At 42.8% G+C, this 15,723-nt stretch overlaps 1 protein-coding gene across 4 annotated transcripts in view; it reads left to right on the top strand.

Annotated features, from left to right (window-relative positions):
* KIAA1257 (KIAA1257 ortholog) overlaps positions 1–15,723 on the top strand; it is a 111,184-nt gene that overhangs the window by 81,020 nt on the left and 14,441 nt on the right. For 3 of the 4 annotated variants that reach the window (XM_006023887.2, XM_006023888.2, XM_025204526.1), the window contains 2 exons: positions 12,254–12,395; positions 14,347–14,519. In XM_006023887.2, coding sequence (XP_006023949.2) covers positions 12,254–12,395; positions 14,347–14,519 — 315 coding nt within the window. Of the gene's footprint in view, positions 1–12,253; positions 12,396–14,346; positions 14,520–15,723 lie in introns of those variants that run through there. The other variant, XM_025204527.1, reaches the window with a different exon arrangement.

The raw sequence follows: 15,723 nt of genomic DNA, 5'->3' as shown, positions 1-15,723 counted from the left end.
TTCATCCCCCTCTGCCTTAATACACACAAGGCAGACAAGGTTCTTTGGGTCAATATGATATCTTTTATTAGACCAACTGAATAGTTGGAGAAATATATCTTGGCAAGCTTTCAGGTTTAAAAACCCTTCATCAGGCTGAGGAAGCATTTGCAATTGGTGTGTGCGCTCTTCCTGGATGGAATGAATAGTAAGGAAGCCAGAAAATGTAAATTGAGCTGTCAGGGGGTGAGAGACAGGCTGGGAAAGGGGGTGGGAGGAATGTAGCAGGTAGAAGTGGAGAGATACCTGGGGAGTCAGATGCCAGGCAGGTTATAGTATGTTATAAATCCAATGTCTATATTGAGTTCATGATTTTTTGTATCCAGTAGATTTATGAAGTGAAGTTCATAGGCTTGTATATAGAAGGGGTTTTTTAAATTCCCTTTGAGGATCAGGACTGAGAGATGGGAGACAGAGTAGTTTTCTTGTGAGAAATGTGCCCCACTGGTAATTGGGTGTTCTTGTCTTTAATAGATATCCAGTGTGCATTCATTCTGGTGTGCCTTTGTTGTTTGGTCTCTCCTACGTATTTTCCATCAGGGCATTTGGTGCACTAGATGAGATATATAACGTTTCTGGAGTGCCACTGTAAGATCCAGGAATGGTGATGGTTCTGTTGTGGGGTGTAGTAATTGTGGGGGTACTGGAGATATGTTGGCAGGTTTTGCATTTCTCATCATGGCATGGTCTGGATCCATTCGGTAGGTATTGGGCTGTAGGAAGTCTGCTTCTGGTGATGAGGTTATCCAGGTTCAGTACTTGTTTGAATTTACAAAATACTTTTCATAGACGAGCCTATGAACATCACTTCATCAACCTGCTCGATACAAAAACTCATGGACTCAATATAGACATTAGATTTATGACACACTATAACCTGCCTGATACCTTACTCCCCAGGTACCTCTCCATTTTTACCTGCTACATCCTCCTTCCCCCCTCCCAGCCTCTCTCTCACTCCCTGATGCCTCAATTTACATTTTCACTGACTGGCTTTCTTCCCTGCATACCAGCCTCTGACTTCTTTATTATTCATTCCATCCAGGAAGAGCGCACACACCAACTGAAGATACTTCCTCAGCCTGACGAAGGATTTTTAAATCTGAAAGCTTGCCAAGATATATTTCTCCCACAATTTAGTTGGTCTAATAAAAGGTATCACATGTATTCAAAGAATCTTTCCTGCCTATTCCTTAGACCAACAAGGCTACAACCAGAAACCCAGTTAACACATACAAATGACACAAGTTTTGCTTTCAACAGTTTGAGGTACAGTTTCACAGAAACCCCTGCACATATCTCCTTGAAACTAAGCAGGCTTCATGCCCTCAGAGGGGGCTACTATCCCTGCTGTTTTCATACAATTCTGCAAATTAATGACAAAGTTATAGGTATTTTAGTGATTTCCCCATTATAGTCTATGGTCGAATCACTGAATCAGTGCCGAATCTTTCGATTCCAATTTGGCCGAATCGATTTGGGACACTGATTCGAATCACTGTCCCCCAAATCCAAATCAAATACTGGCCTCTTCACACAGGCCTAACAAATAGCTACTTTGAAAACGTGGATGTTGTTTAGTTGGCTATGTAGCAAACTCATTTAAATCATAAAAACCCTAGCACATGTACAGAGTGACACAATTAAACCACAAAAATGGCCAATTTTCATCATGTGTACAAACACCTATAGTGTAGCAAAGCTAGGACTTCTCTAACTTTCTCCAGCTTGTACTACATAATGTGTTCAGCTAATGTTCGACTGCTCCACAGAGGTAATAGGATCAGGAGGCTCCATCCTGGCCATGCACCTTCCCCCCACATGAAGAGCCTGCGGGCCACTGCCCACCAAGAACAAATGATATGCCCTGCCAAGAGGGAGGCCACTGAGAGAGTAGCAACTGATTTCTTAGGACAAAGTAAAATAAAAAGCGGGACGGGACTGAGGTCACAGCGTCAAGAGCAGGGATGTGGAAGGGGACCCGAGTCAGACCCAGCCGTGGAGCTCACCACCCAGGGATATTGCCAACAAACTGAAATACTTTTCCCTTGGATAGGACTGAAAGAAAATGTTCAACTTCCTACTTCTCATGCAAGCTTTCAGATGGAAAACACAAAACAAGATTGTGTTTTCCGTTCAGAATCTCAGCTGATTCTGTTTACCACGTCTGCTCTAAGTTATTTATCTTGAGAGATTTTTCTTTATCTTGGAATTGTCAAGGACTAGGAAAACGCTATCCTAGCAAAGCATGAGAAATCAGGAGATCATATGTAAAGAGACTTAGAATGGAAAAGATTGTATAATTGATAAGGAAAGCCTGTGCAACGTTAATTCTCTGGAAGAACATTAGAAATCTATTTTGCAAAGGCTTTTTGATTTTTAGCACGCTGTACAGAGTAATGCTTACCCACATTTCCATGCAGACAAGCACTATTTAGCATGCCATGGGGATTTTATTTAAACTTGTGATGCTTTTTTTAACTATAAACTTGTGATGAAAGAACATCTCCATTGAATTACCTTAGAAGAATCTTTTAATGTGAAGTCTTTCTCTTTATGTGGGGAAGTGATGCATCTGTTACAGACTGGGCATAGTCAGTCCTGCCAAATGGTAAGCACCAGGATCCAGAACCAAGACACAAACCAAGAGTGAGGAGCCAAAAACAGGAACTGAGATGCAAACTGGTGGTCTGGAGAGGGGTTTGGAGCAGCAGCTCCAGGCTTCATTGTTGACCCACTGGTGTGTTGCTGTCAGGTGCAGTTTTAAATACCTAAACTTCTGGGGTGCTTGTACATGTGATGGATGTTTAGTCCTCATGGGTTTTATTCTATGTCCCTAAATTGAAATGGTGGGTTTTTAATTGAAACCCAACTTTTCAATTTTTCTGTCACGTTATGGCGATGAGCTCAATCCTTTTGTTGTTGTTGGTTGGAACCAGACCCTGCAGAGGCCAGGGAGTGAGCTGCCAGAAGGCTGAGCAACCCTGAGCTGCAGGGGGCCCCAGTCCTTCCTTCCATAGTGGCAGTGCCCCCTGGGGCTGTCTGGGTGGGTTGCTAGGGGGCTGGGTGCTGCCCCAACTTGGAGGAAGCACTGAGCCCGATCCAGCTGTTCCCCAGTCCTGAGTTGGGGCAGCACTCAGCCTGCCCAGGTGGCCCCAGGGGGATGCCACCACTTCAGAGGGAAAGACCAGGGCTCCCCACAGCTCAGGGGCTGCTCAGCCGGCCAGCGGCTCACCCCCAGCCTCGGGAGAGGTGGGCAGGCCCCACTGAAGAAAAAAAAAAGACTGGGCCCTTCACTGCTTCTGCCTTCAGCAAGCTCCTGTAGCCAGCAGGATGCCTGGGGCCACCCGGGAAATGGGCTGGCTTGTCCCTGGGGTAGCATGGGGAGGTGGCAGGAGGGCAGCTGGGTATGCTGGTGGCCGGAGAAGGCAGCGAGGACAATTCACAGGGAGTGGGGCCGCCCGGGCAAGGTTGGTGTACAGGGCACTGGAAGCCCAGGCAGTAGCAGTGTTGCCAGCAGGCTTGGGGAAGTGTTGAATCAGGCACCTCCGAGCTGGGGCAGCACCCAGCCAGCTAGCAGCCCACTCGGGTGGCTCCATGCACTATCCCCGCTGCCTTCTCTGACTGCCAAAAAACCCAGCCGCTCTCCTGTTCCCTTCCTGCACTGTCCCAGGGGCAAGCCAGCCTGTTCCCAGGAGGTCCCAGGTGTCCTGCCAGCCACAGGAGCCTGATGAAGGCAGAAGTGGCAAGGGGCCCAATCCTTTTTTTCTGCGGAGTCTACCCACCTCTCCTGTGGCTGGAAAATGCAATGCTGCAAACTAAACTACAGTGGGATGTAGTTTAATTTGTAATGATGCAAAGTTATCTAAAACACCCCAAAACAGGGGCATGTGTAATGTGTGATGTCATTAAGTCACACAAATGACATTTTCGTCACGTGCTTATCGCGACAACCATCATGTGTACAAGCGATCCTATTCTCAGTAGCCAATCCTGCAGCTGTGTGAGGTATTGCTCATCTAGCTAATGTTTTACTGGTCCCAGCTGGGGTAGACTGTGGCCCAAGCTGGCTGGCTGCTAGCCATGTGGTCCTAACATTATCTATGGAACTGCTACCTCTTCCATCAAAGATTCTCTTGGTAGATGGAGCATCTTTTGAGGCTTCCGAATATTGAAGTGGATTGTTTCAGCAGTTCATGTCACTTAATGGTGAGTAATCAAATCAAGAACTTGCTCCTCCCATCCATAGTCACTGCTTAGGGATAGCTAATAGTAACTCTGTTCATCTTAGACAGCAATAAAAAATACTAGTTGTTTTGCTCCAGAAAAGGTATCAGCCTTGGATCTCATCCCAGTGTTTTTCTTAGCCTATGGTTGGGAAACCATCAGTGTGTCCTTTTAATCCTGTGACTGCTCCACAAAGCCAAAACAGGTTTGGTACCACAGGTTCCTGAATATGTCAGTGAAGAGACACAGTGCCTGTTTCTGAACCTGTTTGCTTAGGATGGAAGGAGGGTGTACAATCCAGACATCCAGATTTGATTTAGATGTACTTACCAGCCAAGGGGACCAGAATCTGAAGCTAGTGTTACATAGTTGTTTTTTTCTCTGCATGAGATTTCCATCTGAACTATAATGATAATGGATTATCTGCAAGGGCTAAAGCTTATTTAATTATCCATTAATTTAGGCAAAGGGTACCTGGTTGTCCTTAGCTTAGGATCTTCCAAAGAACAGCCGTCTCTCATGTTAGGAGTACTTAGGATTCTCAAGGACTTCACTGAAAAATTCCCTCTACTAAACATACCCGTTCCTCACTGAAGACCTGAACTTAGCACTCATGTCATTGGTGGGGCCAAAACCTCTTTGAAAGTTGAGGTGTTGCCACATTGGTACTTCTCCCTGTTTAGAACCAAGATTTCCAGAAGGTCTCCAAGGCTATTTATCTGTTAGCCAAGAGGTCCACTTGCATGTTGGACTGTGTTAAGCTGTGTTAAGCTGCCTAACTCCTAGGCAGATGTTGCATTTAGTACATCAGTCCTACAGTAGCTCTTTATTATCTCCTGTAATGTGGGTACTGCTTTGGAATCACCCACAGTAAAGATGTACTTATGGATAAGTACTGCACTGGTACAGGCTGGGGATTGACTGGCTAAGGAGCAGCTCTACCAAAAAGGATCTGGGGGTTATAATGGACAATAAGCTCAATATGAGCCAACAGTGTACCCTTGTTGCAAAGAAAGCTAATGGCATACTGGGCTAAATTAGTAGGAGTGTTGCCAGCAGATCAAGGGAAAAGATTATTCCCCTCTATTTGGCACTGGTGGGCATGTCCAGATGAGCACACACATGCATTTCCCCAGAGGCAAATAGCTACTTGTCCTCAGGGAATACCCCTGCACATGCATTCTGGAGTGTGGCAGATTGCCCTGGGTGGGGTAGGGGAGGCTGGGGCCAGCATCTGGGCTGGCCCCAGCAGCCTTAACTGGAGTCCTGAGGGCCTACAGCAGCAGTGATGCAGGCTTGTGGAGCCTGGCTGGCAGCCAAAGCTTGGTTTTGGACAGCACATGCTGCAGTCATGTGCACCACCCTGCTTTTTTTTGCTGCATTTTTTTTAGATACTGGGAGCTCCCAGTATCTAATTTTGCCTTCATGCTGCAAATATGCAGTGCAGAGAACCCTTTCATGTGCACTGTGTGTGTTTTGTGGCACCTCAAAAGCCTTTGAGGTGCCACAGAGTGCATGTGCACGCTCATCTGGACATGCCTGATGAGGTCACATCTGAAGTACTGTGTCCAGTTTTGGGACCCCCCAGTACAGAAAGGATGTGGCCAAATTGGAGAGAGGTCAGCAGGGGGCAGCAAAAATGGTTCGGGGGTTGGGGTACATGACTTCTGAGGAGAGGCTGAGTAAACTGGGCTTATTTAGTCTGGAAAAGAGAAAACTGAGGGGATTTAATAGCACTCTTCAAATACCTAAAGGGTGGTTCCAAAAAGGATGGAACTAGACTGTTCTCAGTGGTGGCAGATGACAGAACAAGGATCAATGGTCCCAGGTTGCAGCAAGGGAAGTCTAGGCTAGATATAAGAAAAAACTCCCTCATGAGAAGGATAGTAAAGCACTGGAACAGGTTACCAAGAGATACTCCATCTTTGGAGGTTTTTAAGACCTGGCTAGACCAAGCCTTGGCTGGGGTGATGCAGTTAGGGCTGATCCTTCTTTGAGCAGGTGGTTGAACTAAATGACCTCCTGAGGTCCCTTCCAACCCTCATTTTCTATGATCCTATGAAAGAAACTTTACTTATCAGTCACTGGAGTTCTTTGAGATGCGTTGTCTAAAGGCACATCTCATATCCCACCCTCCTCCTCTGCGAAGTCCCTGATACTGGACTTCATACTTAAGAGGAAACAGAAGAGCAGGAACTGGGTTCAGCTACACAACAGTAGTATGGTTATCATTGATCAAAATGTCTGAGTTTATGTTCTGGCTTTTCTTTAAGACCACATCTTTGAAATGATGTTTAAATAACCTCATATCTACTATTTACCTGGCCTCTAATTAACCTGAGTCCAAATTACAGAAGCTGTTTGATTAGAAATAATACATACATATAGATGGATGAACAGTATATATTGTCAACTGGAGGATATATATTAGGGCTGTGTGAAGCTTCAGTCCCTGATTTGATTCAGCGGAGATTCAGCCTGATTCAGTGACTGAATCTCTGAATCCGAATCGAATCAAGAGATCCTTTAATCTCTCCAAATTGATTCAGAGGTTTCTGATTCAATTTGGAGAGATTTGGAAAGATTCAGGGATTTGGACATAGACACAGCTTTAAATGTTTTTTCTACATACCTCAAGATACCAGGCAGCTCATCAATGCTGCAATGCTGGGGCAGATGGAGCATCCCACAGGAGTGCATTGGGGTCCCCAGCATGCTTGGCAGCAGACCCGGAAGTGGACCAGAAATACTTCTGGTCCATTTCCAGGTCTGCCAGGGAGTGCACTGGGGGACCCCCCGCACCCCTCCTGACTAGGCAACTGGTGCCTCCTGGGTCTGGGGGGGGCACCTGGGGTCCCCTGTGGCCGATCAGCTAGCCGGGGGGCCACAGGGCTCCCTGCGTGCTCCCCAGTGGACCCGGAAGTGGACCAGAAATACTTCCGGTCCACTTCCAGGTTCACCACCATGCATGCAGGGCCCCCTACCCCGCACTCCCATGGGATGCTCCATCCACCCCAGCATCGCAGCTTTCATGAGCTGCACCTGGTACCTCGAGGTATGTATAAAAAACATTTAAAGCTGTGTCTATGGCTGAATTGCTGATTCTTTGAATCAGCATCGAATCATCAGATTCGGATTCAGACGAATTGAATTGGGGACAGTGATCCGAATCAAATCACTGCCCCCAATTCAGGCCGAATCCAAATCAGAATTGAATAAGACCCATTTCGCACACCCCCAATATATATGGTTGTGAATATGTGCTTAAGTATTTCTTCAGAAGGCTATCAGGATAGTAATGTGTTTGACAATAGTTAGATAAAACATCAGTACTCCACACACTCATTTTAAAAGTTTATCCAACTTAAATTAAAACTTCTCTCAGCCACTGCATGACATGAAACTGTTTTGAAGAAACATCTTTAGCTTGTAGTGTTCTTAAATGTGACAATAAAGACCCCTGGCGGACATTACATTTATTGTATGTAATGTGGAAAATCTTTGTGACTGGGTTGTATCATGCTTCATTTTGTGGTATGTAGGCATCTGGGAGCAGTGCATGCAGTCTAGTTACATGCTTCCCCTTGAACATGCCAGCCTGGGAAGAACTGACATGTTCAGAAGGCAGTGGTGTAGCTGGGCTACACAAACCTCTTTAAAAGTCCTAGGGTGCCATTAGCCCAAAATGAAGAAGGGTCTTCCCCATGTCAAACCCCTGGAATGCCAGAGTGTGCAGCTGGATCCCAGGTTTAAGGTCCTGGGGTGCATAACCCCGAGATTAGAGAGAAGCTTCCTGGTGTCAGGCTCACAGCACCTCCAGATCTTTAAAAAGTAGGCATGCAGCCTGCCATAAAGTCTTCTCTGTGCCCAGCTGTACAGCTTAGTTTTCAAGTTGCCAGCAGAAGCAGGTCCCAAAGTTGGACTCCATACACTAGAAGTTGTGCAGTTGAGATCAGAGGACTTTTATCCCTGATCCCAGAAAATATGTTCTTTCATGTGCTTCTGGCATGGGTGGAGCATATGATTTTGGGGGCTGGGCATAACATTTCTCTTATTCCAATCCTGTGATAACATTAATGTTCCCCAAGCCTAAAATGTCACAGGAGTGTTTCCTACTGTACAGCTTCTTGCAGCTTTCCTTTTTTTTTTTCTAACTTGTTTCCTATTTCTGATAATTATTTCATATTACCACGGCATCTAGGAACCTTAGTTGTGGGCCAGAACCCTATATTACTCCTATTATTACTCCTATTATACTCCTTTTCTGTGCCTTCTACTTCTGTATTTTTCTTATGCGCTGGGCACATCTACACATCAGCATATGGTGATGTTTCTACAGCACTGTGCTTTAGTACTTCCTTTTGTAGTTAGATTTCACTGCTATGCCGCCATAGCAGCATGCTAAAACCGGGGAGCATGCCAGTACAGCGATGTAGCTGCCGATCAGATGTAGACTCACGATTGGTACATCGCTGTAGCATGCCCTATACATACGGCAACATAGGGCAATGTGTAGGTGCGCCCACTTTGTCATTTTGCTTCAACACCACACTTCTCTCATAGCCTGTTTCTCTTCGCAGTCATCTACTCTGTTTTCCTTTCTTCCTCCTTTCTGCCTGTTCGTTTCTATTCTTCAGGTTCCTCTCTGTTTTTCTTGCTGTTTTTTATGCTGTCATTTTATTGGACTGTCAGCAGGACCAATTTAGTCATCCCTGGCACAAACAGACTTATCCAACCTACAAACTAAAACAAATATACAATCTTCTGTCAAATAAAATACACAAGGATTATTTGAGGTGGTGAGGTGAGGAGAAAGGGAATAGAAAGAGATTTTTCATAGAGGATCAGTTGGTTTTCAGAATTTTTTTGAACACAGCATAGAACAAATGTAATGCCCATTGTAAGTTTCCATCTATATCACAGTGCTACTAAAATAAAAAAGCTTATATGACCACAATGTTTTCTGCTGATACGCACTGTAGTAGAATGTACCTTCCAACACAGCAAAGACAAACTGATTAGGACCAGCAGCAGCCAGGACATACAGTATAATTGTCAGCATCTCCCAATGAGAAGATGAAATAAATGGCAAAGCATTTGACCATCCCCAGATAAAAACTGACAGACTGAAAGAAATGAGCAGGAGAAGGAGCAGTTGATTGGCACAAGAACCATGGAACAACTGAAAAAAAAAGGAAGAACACAATGCTCAGCCTGGGAACAAGAGTCAACTGGTACATTGTACTGACTGCTGGCACTTACTGACATGGTGAAAAAGGTCCCAGCATAAGCGACACTAGAGCAAGCTCTAAGCCAGTGCCAGCCAACTGAAAAGAAATTAGGATGCAAATTCACAATACTTGAACAGTAAGCTATAGCCCAAATTTCTGAATTAAGCAATGACAATTGATAGTGGCTTGCTGAATTTGCAATTCATGTCTTCTACGTAGTGGAGCAAAAACATAAAATTGATTGAAGCAACCTGGTTTTGATACAGTGCTACTTCATACACTTGCAACTTTTGTTTGTTCCTTTTTTTCATCTTCTCAAAAGCCGAATTGAACCAGGCGTCTTGAAATGTCATCCTCTGGGGAGCTAAAGTTCTTAGAGTCCATATAGTTTCCTTAAAGATTTTATTGAGTTTGTACTCAGTTGCATGTTATCAGGTTGCATGAGGACTGATGAAGATATAACATGAGGCTTACTGAGGGAGAAGATGGATTGAAAGGAATTGTTTCCTTATCTGAGAAAAAGGTAGCTCTTTCTAAGAAGTCCACCTAAAATTAGGTCTTGGCGCTTATAGGTAGTGGATTTATCCACCACAAGCTGAACTGAATTTCTACAGAGGTATGATAATAAATATGCCCACGCATGATCAACATCAGTTAGCACAGGTGGGCTCTTCAGGTCAGGATTGGATAAGTGTTCCATATTTACAATTGGAGGCAGTTTATGAAAAAGCTTAGTTCTCATTTTATGTAGCTAACTGCAGTGTCCAGGTTTTCAGAGGCACTCAGTTCTCACATCTCTTGAGATTTGTCCTTTGTACACCAGCAGGAAGGCATTGTGTGTGTCACATATAAGTGTTAATTTTCTATATCAGATGAGGCCTCTTCTACCCCAGTGTGCTGGGCTGAGAATTGTCCAGCAAGTTTCATATTCCATTAGCAGAGCAGTCTGTTGCTGTCTATCTTTCAGCTCTATATCTAGGATTCTTCATTAGGCCTACAGAACTTTTTAAAATGTTGTTTAGTGACATCTCTTCGCAATGTTATCAACAGCTGGTGCAGTAATTTTGCCTCCATGAGACACTGACAGATAGGTTTATTGGTCTTAATTATGTGGTGGTTTTGCGTGATATATTCTTGCTTAGTCCTTACATTTTCCTGCTTTAAAACGCTTTACAAAAATAAATGACAGTCAAGTACGTAAAGCCATGTAAAGTTGCTCTCTATTATCAAACAAGTTACTGGCCTACACTTATTGTGATGTTAAAAATATTAAACACTAACTTCCTGCAGGATTTTGTTTCCCCAGAAATCAGGATGTTTTGGGGGTTTTTTTAAATCAAAGGGCTGGGGGTGTGGAATCCAATTCTTCTAACACCGACACCTGCTTTCAGCTCCATGCATCAAGTTAGCTGCCATCAAAATGATTTCCCTCCCTCTATGGAGATGAAGAATATTTGCTGCTAAACTTGAGACTTTCTGTGGCAGGTATCAGACCATAACAAATGAGCTCTTTGTCACTGAAATGCTGACAGTCTCAAGTACACCTCAGCTTTTAGAACATCCACCACTTGTCAGACATAAAAGGAATGTCTCCAAAGAGCTGGGAACTCTGAAAGCACTCCCCTTCACTCTATAAATTCAACCTGTCTGCTTAAGCCTCCTTTTTTCCTTTCACTTGTGGAAATGCCATTTTGTGGAATAAGTTCGTCTGTCCCACAGTGTTTTACTGGTCCTCCTGGCACACCATTAAGGAGCTCTATTTTTATTCTGCTGCCTTAATTACTAAAAGTGCTTTCCAGCTACTAAGCCAAGATATGCATTTTAATAAATCAAATCCTCCCTCTCTTTTCATGGCTGGCTGGATTTCTGTGGCTGTCGTCAGGAGGTAAAGTGGAAGAGGGGGTTCACTTCATTTTCATAGTTCCCATTTCCTTTCCAGAGGACATTTAAGCTTTCTTAATCTACAGGAACACATGTAATTAGGTGTTACTACCTCTCTGAGAGTCTAGTCAAGTAGGAAAAGATTCTGAAATTTGCAGTACTGTGAAGCAGAAGAATTAAAGCAGAGAGTGCCCTGCCTCTTCTTTAGGTCACCAAGTGCAATCTATCACCCCTTAAGAAAAGCTAAACCCTGAAGCAGTATGTTTTTGAACTACTGTTTAACTCTTTACTTTCTGGCCCAGCTCTTATACTAAGAAGCTCCGATTTTTTTTCTCTGTAAGACATTAACCTGCTAAGTTCTGGACTATGTCTATTCAATGAGAGTCCTGCAAATGAGGAAATTGTGCCAGAGATATCAGTTCACTTGCTGTAAGTCACCAAAAGAGTCCTTCATTCAGACTGATAGATCATGCCCTAAAGCCAGCTCAATAGCTGTATCAAGACACATGGCAAAGTCCTTTTCTTAATGTTACAAAGTTAATTAAACAATTCCTTGCTAGTTAGTTATAAAACATGGCCTCTATATCTCATCTAGAAGATGCCAGCACTCTGTATAGGTACATATTATATTATAGTCTATCGAGGCTAGTCTTACTGTGAATCAACAATAATAATTTGAAAGACAACCCAGAAAGAGGGGAGTCAGAAACAGTGTCCTGTCCAAGTAAAGTAATATGGTACTTAGATTAGTACCTTGACAAGGAAGCTTTAATCCATCTCCTTCTCTTCAGGTCCTGACATGATTTTTATGACTACTTTCTGTTAGCAGCAAAACAACTTCTTAAAGAAATGCAACTTTCATTTACAAATGGCAGGAGAACAAGCTGTTTGCTAACTTTTTGGAACCAGTGGTGAATCGAGACACATGGAGTTGGGACAAACGACACCTAGATTTTGACCTATACAAAAAACCACCTGATTACTTCACAGTATCAGCCCCAGCAGGCAGTCAGACAGGTAACTAGCTACCGTTCGATTGTTCTGTTTTTTTTTAACCTGAGGATTGTTTATAATTGCATGATCCTGAAATTACACATCTACAGCTATATAAAGGCACATGTTTCTACAGCTTCCTATTATGATATGTTCAGTTTAACACTTTGGAAAGCTTTGGGTAAATAGAGGAAATACTGAAAAATTCTTTGGTCACAAAAAGATAAGTCCAGGCCGCCTGTGTAGGAAAGCTGTGGGAGTCTGAGATCCTGACCAAGCACTACCCGTTGGATTGAACTTGTATCTGCAGTGATTCTTTGCACCTCAGGTCACAGAGGCTGAGAGGCAGGATTTGTACGTGCACAGCATTCCACGTCCACCAGCTGTACAGCAGTGGCATCTGCACAGTGCATGTTGTCATTCTCCATCCTAAGCATCAGGACTTGCAGTTTTATGTACACTCTTTGAAAAGTTCATCATCACATCTGACATGGAAGCAAAACTTAGATTGGTTACTGTCACAGAACTGTGGAATCTAGATAATCGCCTTCCTAGAATAATGAAGAAATCTGCATACAAAATAGCACTTCTTATTCACTGTTCTTCACTAAACTAAAACATGTCAAGTCAGGGGTAGTATCTCATGACTGAAAAATAGGAAATTCTGTCTATTTATAAAAAACATAGAGAAAGAGGGACTTATTAACTTGACTTCAATAGTAGGTAAAGTCTTAAAACAGATACTGAAGGAAAGAACACTGAACGCCATGGAAGTAAATGGAAACCAGAATTGGATTTATCCAGAGAAGATCACATTAGACTAATTTAATATCCCTCTGTGATGCGACAACAGATTTGGAAAAGTGTGATGCTATGGATTTAATTTATCTAGAGTTAAGCAAAAGTTTTAATACCATGCCTCATGGGAAATACTGGCTAACCTAGAGAGAATTGGGATTAATGCTACAATTGTGAAGCGGGTAAAGCGTTGTCTCAAAAGGAGATTACAGTTGGTTATGTTGAAAGATGAGCTATCTGACTGAAGAGTGGATGAGTGTTGTTTCTCAGAGATTGGTTTTAGGACCTATTCTTTTTAACATTTTATCAGCATCCACTGTACTGGAACTAGACATAGCCTCATGGAAGTTGTGGATAACACTAAGGTAAGAATGTTAATGCTAATACAGAAGACGACTTGATGAATATATAGGAGGTTTGTGGAATAGAATTAAGTTTAATAGTATAGAGTGCAAAGGCATGCACTAGGACTGTAAAATGCCTATAAGATTGGGGGTTTGAGACTGAAGACAACTGAGAAAGAGAGAGGGACCCAGGTGTATTGGTTAATCATAGGCTGAACTTGAACTTCCAGCTTACTACAGCTGTGAAAAAGTCTAGTGCAATCCTAAGGTGTATTATGTGAAGAATATTCAGCAGAAACAAAGAGACGCTAATACCAGCCATTGGTAAAACCCCGTTTAGCATACTGTGCATTACTGATTACCACCCCGTTCAAAAAAAATTAACTTAAACTGGAATGGGTTCAGAGAATAGCTACTAAGATGGTTAAAAGGAATGGAGAGCCTTATGAAAGAAAATTAGAACTTTTAGGGATAAAAAGTTGGGGAACGATTACACCTGCTGGAGTCTGTTGAATTACAACTTTTTACTATTAAAGTATACCCTGGACTAGCAGTACACTTGTTATTTCAAATCTGAGCTCCCCCATAGGGTTTCTGATTGTGTGATGGGTTCATCTTTGACTTGAATGGTTTTGCATTTAGCTCCACCCTGTGTGAGCATTAGCTATTATTTTTGCTCTAATTGTGCTGCGGTCCAGATGCACCCATGTTAGAAAGTTGTTTATTTATACTTGCATCTGCAGAGTAGCAGTCCTTGCTTGCTTAAACAAGCTGCTTCCTGTAACTGCTGCTTTATGCACTTTTTTCTTTTTCAATCACTTCACCATATGAAGATTCAGTGACACCGGCATTTGATGACACCAAGCTGAAAGTTTATAGGTGCTCCACAGCAGCTGAGCTAACTGCACATGGACCAAAAGCTAGCTCTCAACTGAACAAACTCCAGGGACTTCTGAAAGATGTGCCAGCAAAATACTCACTTAAGAGACCAGGATTGATTTTGGAGGTATTTATTATATGCTTCTCTGAGCCACTATGGATACTACTTGGCATTTGCATGTGAGGAGCATCTGCTGTTCTGATAGATAATCTTAAGTGCTTTAAAATTATTTGCTTATTTAGCTTTGCAGGATACTGTGTTGAAGTAGACAACAATTTCAATGTTGTTAATTAACCTTGCTGTACATGACACTGTTTAACTCAGCTTTATGAAACTCCTAGAAAAATGTTCCTGCCAACACATGGACTGAGCAGGCTTGTTCCTTGTGTGATGGTCAAAGATAATGAAAAAAAAGTGCTGGTTATTTTGCTTGTCATCAAGCAGCCAGTGGAAGGGGGAAGAGGTTTTTTGCAATCTGGGTTAACACCATGAAGATAAATTGTAATATTCTTCAATGAAAGTCAGGCCTCACACCAATTCTGTTGACTAATAGCCAATATCACATCATAAAGTCTTACTGATTGGCTTTCTGAGGATTGCAGTGCAAGCTGCCACTGAAACACCACAGACCTCCCTCCCCAATCTCACCCTGTAGGATTCAGGGATTTGTACTCATAAATATAAAAAGATATATGGCCTGCACCTCACTATTCTTTTGTTGGATTGATCATATGACCAGTGCCTGCATACAAATCAATGATTCAAACAAGGGAGCTATTTTAAAACTGATTTATTCAAAGAAAATGAAAGCTCCATTTTAGCTACAAATGCTTAGAAAAAGCACACGCAGGAACTTCAAGATTGTTTATTGTAAAGCAGAATTAAACCAGGGAAGCCAGTGTTTGTGTTAGGTGGACATGCAGCAGCACACCATCAAACTCTCTCCTTTCCTCCAGTTCACACTATTATAATTTGGGCTCAGTAGTACTTTGCTAGTCTCCTCTGTCTTCAGCTGTGCTTAATCTGATGGCTAGGCTGGACTTTGTTTTCTATAATTTAGTGCCCAATCCTTTATTTAACTGTATATAAATCATATAATCCTGATAGGGAAACAAGGATTTTTATTGGACCACCTGCATGGTTGGGATGAGACATCCAATAAAAGATATCACCCACAAAAATCCTTACTTTTTGCATATTTCCTGACCCATCATGACTACAACATCATTCCAACATTACCATAGTCCTATTAGATTACTTACTTGAAGTTGGTGTTAGTGTACTTAGGTCAGTTCAGCCTGATGGACACAGCCATATAGGAAAAGTTAGG

The sequence above is a fragment of the Alligator sinensis genome, unplaced genomic scaffold (assembly GCF_000455745.1).
Source record: "Alligator sinensis unplaced genomic scaffold, ASM45574v1 scaffold81_3, whole genome shotgun sequence".
Taxonomy (NCBI): Eukaryota; Metazoa; Chordata; order Crocodylia; family Alligatoridae; genus Alligator; species Alligator sinensis.
Note: the sequence above shows the minus strand (reverse complement) of the source record. Positions and strands in the feature narration are given on the sequence as shown.